This window comes from Dipteris shenzhenensis, chromosome 32 (assembly GCF_047967505.1).
Source record: "Dipteris shenzhenensis isolate YYH24624 ecotype China chromosome 32, Dip_SZ_1.0, whole genome shotgun sequence".
Taxonomy (NCBI): domain Eukaryota; kingdom Viridiplantae; phylum Streptophyta; class Polypodiopsida; order Gleicheniales; family Dipteridaceae; genus Dipteris; species Dipteris shenzhenensis.
Window position 1 is genome coordinate 26,255,233 of NC_141627.1, and position 13,310 is coordinate 26,268,542.

The 13,310-nt window shown below is 41.9% G+C and overlaps 1 protein-coding gene across 3 annotated transcripts in view; it reads right to left on the reverse strand.

The window, feature by feature from the left end:
- Positions 1–916: 916 nt before the first annotated feature.
- The window catches only part of LOC147880521 (phenylalanyl-tRNA synthetase, putative / phenylalanine-tRNA ligase), a 127,885-nt gene continuing 115,491 nt past the window's right edge, over positions 917–13,310 (reverse strand). Inside the window, exons 14-19 of one of the 3 annotated variants that reach the window (XR_015540559.1) lie at positions 5,595–5,666; positions 5,385–5,451; positions 4,870–4,995; positions 2,867–2,921; positions 2,250–2,544; positions 917–2,037 (exon numbers count right to left, since the gene is read on the reverse strand). Coding sequence is in view for 2 of the 3 variants with exons in the window: in XM_087370718.1 (XP_087226844.1) it covers positions 2,488–2,544; positions 2,867–2,921; positions 4,870–4,995; positions 5,385–5,451; positions 5,595–5,666 (377 nt within the window). In the remaining variant the exon portion in view is untranslated. The remainder of the gene's footprint in view (positions 2,038–2,249; positions 2,545–2,866; positions 2,922–4,869; positions 4,996–5,384; positions 5,452–5,594; positions 5,667–13,310) is intronic. The other 2 variants (XM_087370718.1, XM_087370717.1) reach the window with 2 other exon arrangements.

Consider the following 13,310-nt stretch of genomic DNA (forward strand, 5'->3'; position numbering starts at 1 on the left):
TGTGAGATTTTTGAACCGTCTTTCAAATTGTGGAGGTTTTAAAACATATACTAGAGATGCTTATTGCCCACTTCCAAAAAATTTAGCTTAGAGACCTCTTTCTTAATATATAGTTTTTTTCAATTAAAACCCTCCCTCTCTTTCTATTAGCTACCTTCTTATAGAAGAAAATATGATATTTTTCTTGAATAAAAGACTCATTACAAGAATTTTAATTTATTACAACAAACCTCACATCAAAAATACTTATTTATATTGTAAATTTCGTCCTTAGAGTGAAATCTCGAATAGTCAAATGGATGAAGAAGAAGAAATGCCACAAATACGAAACCCCCAACAAAAGTTTAACTATTGAGAGATGTTATTACCCTTGTTAATGCTAATCATCCGTTGTACGGCATGCTTGGATATCCTTATTTCATCCTTAGCATATTTGACAAGGAGAAAAAGGACGTATCATTTTGACTTGTATAAATTTAATGATCAAAGGAGATTAACTATCGTGTAGGAACATTTAAAGGACAAATCCCATACATGGATGAATTACAAGAATTTTATTATGAAGATTTCATTCAAGAAGGCAATGAATTCGTAAGTTAGCAAGCTTGGAGATGAACTCACAAGAATTAGTATTCAACAATTTCAAGACCTAGTGCTAATATACCAAATACAAATCTACTTATGATTTGTAATATGTTCAAGAGAGGGCAATATTTGATCATTACCAATATAATTACCAAGGGAACAACATTTCATCATTACCAATATTTCATCATTTGTAATATGTGATCACCAAAATGAAGTCAAGGAAACAATATTTCATCATTAGAAGATGCAATATGGTTTGCAAAAAAATATGATGATATGAGTGTGGCCACTCGAAAATCTTCTAGTCCCTTGATAGAGAAGAAGAATGGAGACTTTAAGAAAAATACAAATTTTCTCTACCTTTAGGAAAGACATATTGAACACAATAAGTTCAAAGAAAAGAACCGATCCTGCAAAGTTGGCCAAGGCATGCAAATAAGGATTATGTTCTAGATGTATGCAACGGAGCCATTAGAGTAAAGACTACCCTATGAAGACCAATAAAACCATCCAAATGATGGAAGTCACATGTGAGTGAGTGATTTCCTCTACTAAAATTTTTCATTTGAGTCTTCCAACTGTTGTGATTGTGAACTCAATTTTTGTTTCGACCTAATGATTTAATTCGTAAATTAAAAATGTGTCTCTTGACCCATTATGAATAGTAATACATCCTTCCATCTGATTTTTCAATAAATTTGGGAGATAACGTGAGACTACAGTTTCCGTAATGAAAACCTTATGAGACTCTCTCCACTTCTGGAAACATTTGTCCGTTCATTTATTCTTGAGCAATCCATCAGTATCTTAGCTGTTTGAGCTACTTTCGATATCCAAATGTGAGCAAGTTTCTCTCCCACGGAGTTTCTACACTGTCAACTTCAAGGACCTCAGCCCTGCTTCTCATAAATGCCTCATTTTATCATAGGAATCGTCATCAACCTTTTTATTGTCTAAGAATTCAACTTGCTATGCTTAATCGGTGCATGTCATAGTAAGAGACTTTTAGCTCCTTATTGTCCTCTTCATCTTCAAGGTGAGGGCATTGCAAACTCATGCTCTCAAAACTGTATCAAGGCATAAGGTGGGCGCTAGTTTGTCTAGAGAGTTTTGTGGATCATGCTTTTTCTTTCTCAAAGAGAACTAGCGTCGATGTCAAGCATCTTGCTTCTTCTTATAAGTCGGTTGGGCTCTTCAGTTTCCATTCTTGAGAAAAGCTTTATAATGTTATTGTATCTTGGTATTATTAGCTAAGGTGCTGATCATGATTGGCAAGTTGTTGTATCAAAAGGTCGAGTCTTTCACAATGGAGCGGGTGGCTATAGTGTTTCATATGCCTCTGCCCTCAACAAAGCACCTGCCCTTAATGAATGAAGAGATGACACACTTGTTCAGATCCCATTCGTTGAGCAATGAATTTTTGGTAAATCCGATGCTACCTCCCAATCACTGCATACAAAGTGTGACTCAATCAGAAGCATACTACTATAGGATATATATTATTGATGCAGAGTTTGATTCAATGGAAGACCATCTGCTAATAACAAGAACTTTGCAAATGACAATTCTCTTGAATCAAACTCTGCATAAATGGACTGTAAATTCAATGGACTGCGATATTCTAGAAGGTTTGTATTAAGCATCAATGTATGCATACTGACATTATCGGTGGAAATGGAAAAATTCTCATGCATCAAAGAGATACACAACCAATTTTGTAATTAACTTCAAGGATTCGCCAGTTTATCATGTTCAAAAATTGAGCCTGCAAATTTTACAGGCATAATGAATATAAAGTTTCTTAACACCCTATGGTAGTCACATGACAAATACACTCAAGTCATTCTTGGTAGAGAAGAATCCACAGGTTTATCATCCGTACCACCATCATACCAAGCTTTATGTCAACAATCCAAGGCGGCATATTGGATTGGACTTTATCAATTTTAAGTCCACCTGTCAAGACCCACACCATGTTAGTTCAGACACCCAATGATTTCTACTAGATAACAACAACTGATGAACCTGCCAGGCTCATGCAAGAAGTCAAACACATGTTTTAACAGTTCCAAGTGAAGTGGTCTTTGGCAAAGAATCAACTTCAGGACAACTTATGAATCAAAAGAGGAAAAGCAAGACAATCTCAAGACTCGTTGAAAAGGACTAATGAATTTAGCTATACACAATAGTATTGCTTTCCTGTTCAACACGAAGACTGCATTCAGTAGGAATTGCAAACAGAAAATATCTGATGTTTCTCTGCAATGGAACAGCTTACCTTGTGACCAAAGAGATCCCTTATGTTATCTATCCCATATAGAATCATTGTAGGCCTGAAATATAACACATACAAATATGAATGTGTATGAGCAGTTTACAATCAAACATGCACAACCATGAAAAATATAAGCACCCATAGACAGTGTGCATACCCAGCACACAGTCAAAAGTAGATACGGCCCACCTTGCCACAAAAAGAACGTAATATTCATGAGGAAGGACATGCACACCCAAGAAAGCTAAGAGACGCCATTATAAGATCCAATTGAACCAATGAGACAACACATCATAGCAATACAACCTAGAAAAAGTGCATGGTGCTTCTCTCCACCAAGCTCAGGCGGAAGATGCATGAAACAGAAAGAAAGAAAGAAAGATTGTCTATTATTGTCTGCAGAAGCCCAAAAGATTTATGAGACTTAAAAAAGCAGATATGGTAGAAAAAGCTAAAAATGCAGCCACAAAAGTGAGCATCCACTCCCCAAAAGAACCCATACATCAGTTATAGACTGAGAGGCCTTAGGTTTCGATTTGAAATGCCTAATGCGAGCCTTGCCTTCAATGTAAACATCCCACTTACCTCCTCCTAGCTGCCTTCACCTTCGGTAACTTGGTGGCCTTGTGCCTAAGTTGGGATCTAGTGAGTTCTGCTGCTAGGATGTCTGAGAATACAGCTCTTGTTGCAAGAGCGAGAGTATTGCATGAGTACCATCTAAACGAGTTCTAATCAAGTTGTGCTCTGGCCACTCAATGCTAGGTGTTTCTGTCATTATCTCTGCATAGCTTTCATAATGTCGCTTCCACTTGAAACCAATCCTTGGGTAATCCTCCTACACAGACTTTCAATGTGCTAGCTTCTCTTTCTTTGTCCTCTTTGATTGCTAAATCGACTTGTTTCTCTAGCTTGATTCCGACCTCATGAGAGATCAGAGTTTCAAGCTTACAGATAACGAATGGAGGGGGTTACTCAGACTTTGCTGTGCTGAGCTCCTTGTTGACTCAGTTATCCTGTGGACAAGCATTGTTGTAGCACTTCACTGCTAATTTTCCTGTTTAAGGTCCTCGATCTGCTGTTGCAGACTGAGGACCTGTATGTTCATTCTCGTAAGGTAAAGGGGGAGAAGCCACCACTTGAGTACGGTCTAGTTTATGCAAATATATTTTGAAGTCCCACAATTATCACAAAAACAGATTAATAAGACTTTCTTACTGAACTGTATCTCATTAACTTGATTAAGGACAGAGTTCAATTGGGTATCTCTACTTGATGGTCTCGTGTTAGTTAAGAACTAGTGCTCATTTCTATAGGATACCGTTATATATATAGATGAATCCAAAAGCATGCCCAGACTTGTCCTTTGAAAATGAATAAGTGCAGTTTCAATCTCATAATAGTCACAAGGTCGAAAACTGTAAACTCTATCCCGCATAGCAAAGACTAGCTACTATGACAACCACCGACCTCATTTCAGAGCACTATGCTGCGAGGGACTTGGATGCTACTAGCCTTGAAGTGTTTTCTCACTGTTTTTGAGTTCTTCCATTAGGCTCTCTTTTGGAGTCTTATGTCATGTACATTGATTTCATGTTAATTTTATAGATACTGGTTTCACAAAAAAAAAAAGTGTGTGTGAGAGAGAGAGTGTGTGTGGTTTGTGACAAACAAACTTTCAATACAAGGAAGAAACCCAAAAGTGAACCAACAACTAATGGGGCAAAGAAATTCGAAAGTTCATAACCCAAGTTCCTTCTCCTTGAGTTCATTGTAAAAGAAATAAGCAACGAAATATAAACTCATACTAGTAACTGCACACAATTCATCACACAGCATAAATGAAGAAAAAAGGATTCTCTTGTGGTCTTCATGACACAATGGAATTTATGTGTGATTCTTATAAAGAAAGCCCTGAGATTTAGAGGAGTAATACGTGCTTTGATCAAATTAACCAGAAAAAACGGATACAAAATTGTCATGTATCCAACAGAGAGGATGATTGCTACCTTTCTAGTGACAATCCCCATGCAATAACTGATACATCATTAGGTAGGCCCATAGGAAGAAGCATCTCTGGTCGAAACATGCCAGAATTACCTACCTCCACCCATTTTTTTAATATATCATGATAGCTGCAAAAAAAGACAAAATTTTATACATGTGTAAATGTTAAAAGATGAGAAACTGAATTTAAAAAGGAATCACACAAATTAAATGGATTTTTGAATTACAAATTAAATGGCCTTTTCAAGGTAGATTATTTCATTGTGAGCTATCCATGTCATGGATCGAGTGCACAAGCATCTTCATATGCCCAAGATACTAACATGCTTGGTGCTCAAAAGAGCCAAAATAAAACGATTAATGGCTTGTTCTATGACAAACTACTTTAAAAAAGACTTAAGAACCATGTCTGTCACTCGTGCATCTGCACGATGGCGGGCTTGAAATGCCTAGATTCACAGATACTAATGGCATGAGATATAAGAGAAAAGTTATCACTTGTAAAAAGAACAAGTACCTAAATATCTCCATGCTTGGCTCTGTGTAAGGGTTGTATGCTGGCTTGAACCGCAGCTTTGAGATGCCTGTAGCCATAAATAGGGCCCACTATTAAACCACACAATGAAGTCATAGACACAATGTACAATATAGATTACGGGTCCATGAGGACATTTCTCCTTGGGTTCTTAATACTAATAAAAAGGGATTTTTGAATAACAAATGTCACCTAATCGACTGAAGAACTCATTCAATACGCCCATGAGATCCCCTAGAGTCAAACCTTTGTCACATATCACCCCTGCAAGCCATTTAAACCGATGGTAAGTTAGGCAACCACAATCTTCTATAATTCATTGCTACTCTGCCTACCTCCTCCTATACCCTATTATCAAACCAAACCACATTAAAAATCTTTTTTTTGTTACTAATTGCTTAACCTTCATCACTCTTGTTCTTTATCCTTTGTCTTGCGCCATTTGATGGCCAAGAGTTGACACGGGAGATACAACTGGCTAGCACATTCAGAACACATGCATGCAAGCCACCGGAAGCACGTCTTAGACGAGATCGATCCACATTGGATCACATCTTCACCCTTAGAATCATATAGAGCATGCCTGTCACCAAAAACAAAGAGTATAATATTGTGTTGTCGACTTATGAAAGGCTTTCGACTCGGCACCATGGACTTGCCTCATTGCTATCTTCAAGCCTTGGGCATTGCAAACAAAGTTGCATCGGCAATCATGGCTCTATATGAGAGTTACAGACAAAGTGCGCACAACACAAGGGCAATTAGAGGAGGTGAGTGTCGGAAATGGAACCAAGAGAATGCAAAAGAATGGAGCTGAAGCAAGCTGGAATGAAATTGCAATAGTAACAAGAATTACAAAGCAAGGGTAGTCATAGAGACAAAACCCTAGAATGAATCCTTCCTAGAGTCAAAAAATGTCTCGTGCCTTACTCACGCACAAACTTAACCTCTACCTAAGGCTAGGGGTAGAAAACCTTAATAAAAAGAAAAAGTGCCCCTACCCCTTATTCCATAACATTGGTCACTACCTTAGGATATATAAATAATTCTAACACTCCCTTTGCTGTGACAATGTCACAATGTACAAGGTAAACATCAATCACCAAATGGATGTAAGTTAAAAGATTTGCAAAAAAACTGAACGAGGTAATGCTTTGGTGAAGAGATCTACCACATTCTGCTGTGTAGGGCAGAAGACCAAGCTGATGTCTTGTGCATGTAACTGCTCCTTAACATAATGATAATGAATTCCAATGTGTTCAGTACGATGATGAAACACAAGATTCTGTGCCGTTGCAATGGCACTTTGACTGTCATTGAGAATTGGAGTAGGCTTCTCCAATGATGCATGAAGATCACCCTGTAAACGCCTCAACCAAATACAGTCAACTATGGTCGTGAAGGCTGCCCTATACTCAGCCTCACATAAAGAGGTAGCCCCCGTAGATTGTTTCTTGCTTAACCAAAACATGCACAACTATCCAAGAAAGAAAAGGTTATCACTAGTGGACTATCGAGTATCAAAATCACCAGCCTAATCTGAATTGTTATAAGCATGTAAGTGAAAGTCACCACCCCCCCCCCCCCCCCGGGAAAGAGCAAAGAGCAAGCCAAGAGATCACATGCCCCGCAAATAACGGAACACACGCTTCACAGCCTGCCAATGTGAAATCTGTGTGCATAAACCTTCTGAACTGGGACACTGCATATAGTATGTCCGGACGTGTGTAGCAAAAATAAAGAAGGCATCCAACAGCCTAGCTGTAAACAGAGGCATCAAAAGGTTCACTAGCATCATGAATGCACAGCTTAAGCCCCGTGTAATGAAGGTGGGAAAAAGAAGGATTTTAAGGGGGATATAGATAGGAGAATAGTAGGGGAAATGTGGGAACTGTGGGGGACTATATAAGTCAACCCAAAAGGATTGTAAGGGACTTTTTGATGTGACATCTAATCCTATCTACTCTCCCTTCCTCCTTCCTGCCTATGCTCACTCACTCTCTCTCTCCCTCTTTCCTACTCCCTCTCAATCTCTCCCTCTCTTCCTACCTCATTCTCTCTCTCCTACCCTTCCTCTCCCTCTTCCCCCCTCTCTCTCCTCTCCCACTTCTGCTCCTCTATTCCCCTTTCTCCAAATCTGTCCCTACCCCCTTCTCTACATTGGTATCAGAGCACCGACTCTGGCACCCTTGCTTCCCCTCTCACCGTTCACTTCAACTCTTACGCAAACGTGAGAGAGAACAATTATGGTCTAGCAGGTTGCCTAAGTGGAGAAACCAATGCTGCACAGTAGACCGGCCTAGAGAACTAGACTGGAAACGCAGATGAAACCTCAAAAAAAAAGAGTTGTGCGCCGTGGACAGAAACGAACGAATGAAATCTTCCAAAAGCTATGCGCCAGGGATAGCCCTCCACTATGCACCAGGGATAGCCAGCCCAGCTGATCATTCACGCGGTCACGGAGCAGACAAGCGCACTATGGATAGCGAGGCCAGCCACCAGCTTCAAAAAAAAAGCGTAGGAGATCGCCATCGCCGTCGCATGCAGCAGATTTGCCTCGCCATCGTTGTTGCGTACATCAGATTTGCCATGAATCCCCTCGATGCTGCAAATTCTGCATCGCCGCCACGTGCAGCAAACTCGCCATCACCATATCTTCGCCCCTGCGCCGCCGCCTCGACGACCTTAGACTAAGGTCTAAGGTTCCTAACCAGGGTTAGTCAGTAGGTCAAGTTAGGCTGGTTAGGTTTAGTTAGTGGAGTGGGTTAGGTTAGTAGATTGGGTTAGGTTAGGTTTAGTCAAATAGGTTTAGTTAGTCTAACTCTAGGTTAGGTTAGTACTAACTAAGGTTAAAGGCTAGTTTAGGTTGGTCTAAGACAGTGCCCTAACAGTCCTAAAGGTCTTAGGCTAGAACTGCCCTAACTGGCTTAGGTGACTTAGGGTTTCCCCCTCCCTAATTTATTTATTTATTTATTTTTAAAAGAAAAAAAAGAAGGGAGGCAAAAACTCAGATTCCAGCCTCTTCACCGAGCTTTCTTCGAACCTCTTCAACGACTGCATTTGAGCCTCTTTACTGACACCTCTCGAGCCTCTACATCGAGCCTTCGACACTTGGCACATTTTCCTCATGTCACTCATGGCACCCAAACGTGCACCCCGGTCGGATGAGTCATCTCAGCACGGTGACGATGTTGCTCAGCAGGAGCAGATGCCGGTCCCAGAGGGTGCATCTCCCTTACAGCCAGTTTCTGCTATGCCTACCGACACACAGTTTCTAGATGCATTGGCCTCGATGCTTCAGGGGGCTTTTCAGCAGATGGGTCAGCAATTGGGGCAGCAGCTCACCACTGCTATGGCTATGCACGATACAGCACCCCGGCATGGGGATCAGTCGGATAGCCAGGGTGATTTTCCTGACCCACACAGGGGATTTATGGCTGATGGCCGTCGCACTTATGATGTTGGTTCTATGCATGCACCCCAGCATGGGGATTATGTTGATTTTGGTGATGCCTTGCCCGTGCCGCCGAGCACTTCTCTTATTGATTCCAGGCCTCCATTTGGCTCACATATTTCATTGGCTGAGCCGTCCATTTTGGGCCGGCCCATTGGCACATTTTTGCCAACGGCGAGCATGCCTGGATTGGGTGTTGGGTTTCAGGGCAGTTGGGAGAGGGGCCAGTCCTCTTCTCAACCTTTTTCTATGCCACCCACCCACCGAGATGTTTATGGCAGGCAGACTCAGCAGGGATTGCATGCTTCGATGACACCTCCTGTTAATACATTCAGTCAGACTCAGCTTGTGTATCAGGGAGGTAATGCTTTCAGTCAGACGCACTTTATGCATCAGGGGAGTGGTTCTCCTAACTAGCATGATGCTGGAAGTGGGCAGCATGCAAACATGGATGATATGCTTTCAGATGCCTTACGTTCATATAGGGCTTTGCCTGAGGATGTTCGTAATGAGATGCCCTTTTCACAGTATGTGAGCTTCAAGCGTGAGTATGCTGGTAGTCACTATAGGAATAACGCAGCCAAAGATGTGAAAGATAAAATCTCTGTGCATAAGTTAGGGTGACACTCGCACTCCCAATGAGTTAGAGGAGTGGCTCACGAAGCTTGAAGATTATTTCCGCTTCTACCCTAAGAATGATGAGGAGAGGATCATTTTTGCTGGCATGCATTTACAGGATTATGCACATACATGGTGGCGTTACATGCGAGAGTCACCTCAGAAGCCTACCACCTGGAAACAGTTCAAGGAGCTTATGGTCACGACCTTCGTCTCGGCCCTGATCCTTGAACAGTACCTTCCTGAATTCTATGCACTGTCACAAACAGATACGGTCCAGGAGTACTTGCAGCGTTTTTGGAGACTTTCTTTGTTTGTACAGGATATTTCTGAGAAAGGGAAGTTGCTGCGTTTTATACAAGGCTTAGATCCCTCTCTAGCTGCTGATGTGAGAGCTCACAATCCTCTAACCATTGAGCGAGCAGCCCAGCTTGCTGAGGTGTTTGAGCCAAAATATGCTGGCAAGTACAAGCATGTGTCACATAGCTTCTATGGTACTGCTTATGATGCTGACAGGAAGACAAATTCTGCTGATTGGATTGATAAGAAACCAGCAGCTGCTTCCTTCCCACGATATCCAACGGTTTCTGGAAGTAAGATACCATATGCAAAGCCATACAGGCCCATGGATGCAAAGACAGGTGTCAAACCCAGCGCTGGTTTTGGCAAATCAGAAGTTAAACAACATTCCAGAGCCATAATGGACAGTAGGAAGAAGGCAAATTTATGCTTTAGGTGTGGAGAGAAATGGACACCTCAGCACCGAGATGTGTGCAAAATGAAGAATGTCAGCTCAGCCAAACTCAGCATGATAATTGAATTATCTGATGATGATGAAGTGGCTGATGTAGCAGACCCCCATGATGTCTCTCATGAGGAATTGACAGGAGTTCATGATGTAGATGAGTCTCCTGACACAGATGCCACAAAGGGGACTGTTTTTCCTTTTGATCCGGGTGGGGCTATTGAGCAAACCACTCATGTGATGCATGAGATTGATATTCAGCCTACATGTAGCAGGAAAGGCCGTAAGCCAACACTCTCTGTGTTGGAGCATCAACCTACGATGCCTTTTCCTGTCAGAGGTGATGCTAATGGTAATGTTCCTGTGGATGATGACCAGATTTATTGGGATGCCCAGTCTACACTGTATACCATCTCACTACATGCCTTGATGGGTGCCAAAAGTGCTGACACAATCAGGTCGAAGGGAATGATTAATGGCAGATCTGTCCATGTATTGGTAGACAGTGGTAGCACTCACAGTTTCATTAATTGTAGAACATTGCAAAGATTGGGATTAGTTGCTATAGAGATAGACCATGGTCTGAAAGTGGAGATCGCGAATAGACAGCACATGATCAGCAGACATTGTTGCCAGGATGCTAGGATCAAGTTTTCTGATCATTATGAGTTTGCAGGTGATCTTTTGGCATTGGATATGGGACCCATAGATGCTGTCCTGGGTTGTGATTGGCTGAAATCCCTGGGGAAAATCAGTATAGATTTGAATGCTTTATCTCTTGAGTTTTGCCACAAGGGTAGAACTGTTACATTGCAGGGCATTGTGAATCAGAAATTGCAGGTCATTTCAGCAAGGCAGCTAGCTAGGGAGCTCAAGAATGGAAGTGCCATTTATGCATTGAATGTCTCTGTACCTCAGGAGGGTGGTATTCCCCATGTGGATAATTGTGAAATACAGAAATTGCTCTTAGAATTTGGGGATGTGTTTGCTGATATGCCATCTCAGTTGCCCCCAAAAAGAGATGTTGATCATGCCATAATCCTGGAACATGGTAGTAAACCAATAAACAAGGCCCCGTACCGACTCTCTAAGGTTGAACGGGAAGAAGTGGCAACACAGGTGCGAAATTTGCTTGAGAAAAACTTCATTGCTCATAGCACCTCGCCATTTGCATCTCCAGTACTCCTGGTGAAAAAGAAGGATGGCTCTTTTCGTATGTGCATTGATTACAGAGAATTGAATAAGACCACCATTAAAAACAGGTTTCCTATTCCCAGGATTGATGACCTGCTGGATGAACTCAAGGATGCTCAGTATTTCACGAAGATTGATTTGAGGTCAGGTTACCATCAGATCAGGATGAAAGAAGGTGATAAGCATAAGACTGCCTTTCGTACAGAAAGAGGATTATATGAGTTCAAGGTGATGCCTTTTGGTTTGACTAATGCACCAGCCACCTTCCAGGCACTCATGAACAAGATCTTACACCACCTTCTTTTCAAATGTGTGCTGGTATTTTTCGATGACATTCTCATTTATAGTAAGGATGCACAAGAACACATTGACCATGTCCGACAAGTGCTAGAAATCTTGAGGATGCATCAGCTTTATGCCAAGGCTAGCAAGTGCACATTTATGGCAGAGGAGGTTGAATATCTTGGTCATGTTGTAAGCAGGCACGGAATCAGGGTAGACCCAGCTAAGGTGAAATGCATTAAGGAGTGGCCGCAGCCACAAAATACCATGCAGCTCAGAGGTTTCTTGGGTCTTGCTTCTTTTTACAGGAAATTCATTAGGCACTTCGCCAAAAGGGCTGCCCCTCTCACTGATTTGCTGAAAAAGGATGCCTTCCAATGGTCAGAAGCAGCACAACTCAGCTTTGATAACCTCAAGGATGCCCTTAGCAATGCACCTGTATTGGTGTGCCCTGATTTCTCACGGTCTTTCATTATTGAGACGGATGCCAATGGCAAAGGTTTAGGGGCTGTCCTAAAACAAGAGCATGGTGTGATTGCTTTTGAGAGCAGGAAGTTTAATGCCAGAGAAATGAATTATCATGTTTATGATCAAGAGATGCTGGCAATCTTGCATGCTTTTGCAAAACGGCACCACTACCTGTACGGTAGCAAGATTAAGGTCAAAACGGATCACAGGACACTCAAGTACTTCTTAACGCAGCCTAATTTATCCATGAAGCAGAAGAGATGGCTGGCTGCAGTTCAGTCCTATGATTTTGACATTGAATATAGAAAGGGGAAAGAGAATGTGGTTGCTGATGCCTTGTCCTGGATGTGGTCATGCAAACTGTCTGCCATTTCCACGCTTCATCAGGAGTGGATACTTGGGATTCAGGAGGAATACATGCAAAATTATGATGCAGCTCCTATTTTTGTGGAGTTACAGAGTCCGTCCAGCCAAGGACATGTTCGATTTCAGCTCCGCCACGGACTGTTATGGTGCAGGGACAGAATTTATCTTGTGCCAGACTCCAAGTACAGGTTGATGGTATTACAGCAAATGCACTCATCCCCTATGTCAGGGCATACGGGTATCACAAAAACATATGAAAAAGTCAAGGAGAGCTTTATTTGGGATGGTTTGTGGCGAGATGTGGTTAAGTTTGTCAGTGAATGTTTGCCTTGCCAACAAGGCTTGCTTTCTACAGATAAGGGTTGGGATAGCAGATTTGTGGTGGTTGACAGGATGACTAAGCAGGCCCATTTCATACCGACTAGAACTCGGTACTCCGCTTCACAGGTTGCCTGGCAATTCATTGAGTATGTGTTCAAGCACCATGGTTTTCCTCAGGAGATTGTCAGTGACAGGGATGCTAAATTTATGGGTCACTTTTGGCAATAGTTATTCACTGCAGTTGGTACTTCCCTTGCGCCTAGTACTGCTTATCATCCACAGACGGATGGACAATCAGAGAGGGTGAACAAGTGGTTGGAGGAGTATCTAAGGCATTACTGTCATGACACGCAGAAGTCTTGGGACAAATGGTTAGCATTGGCTGAATTTTGCTACAACAGCACCAAACACCTCTCTATTGGCATGAGTCCATTCGAGGCTATGTATGGATGCAAAGTGG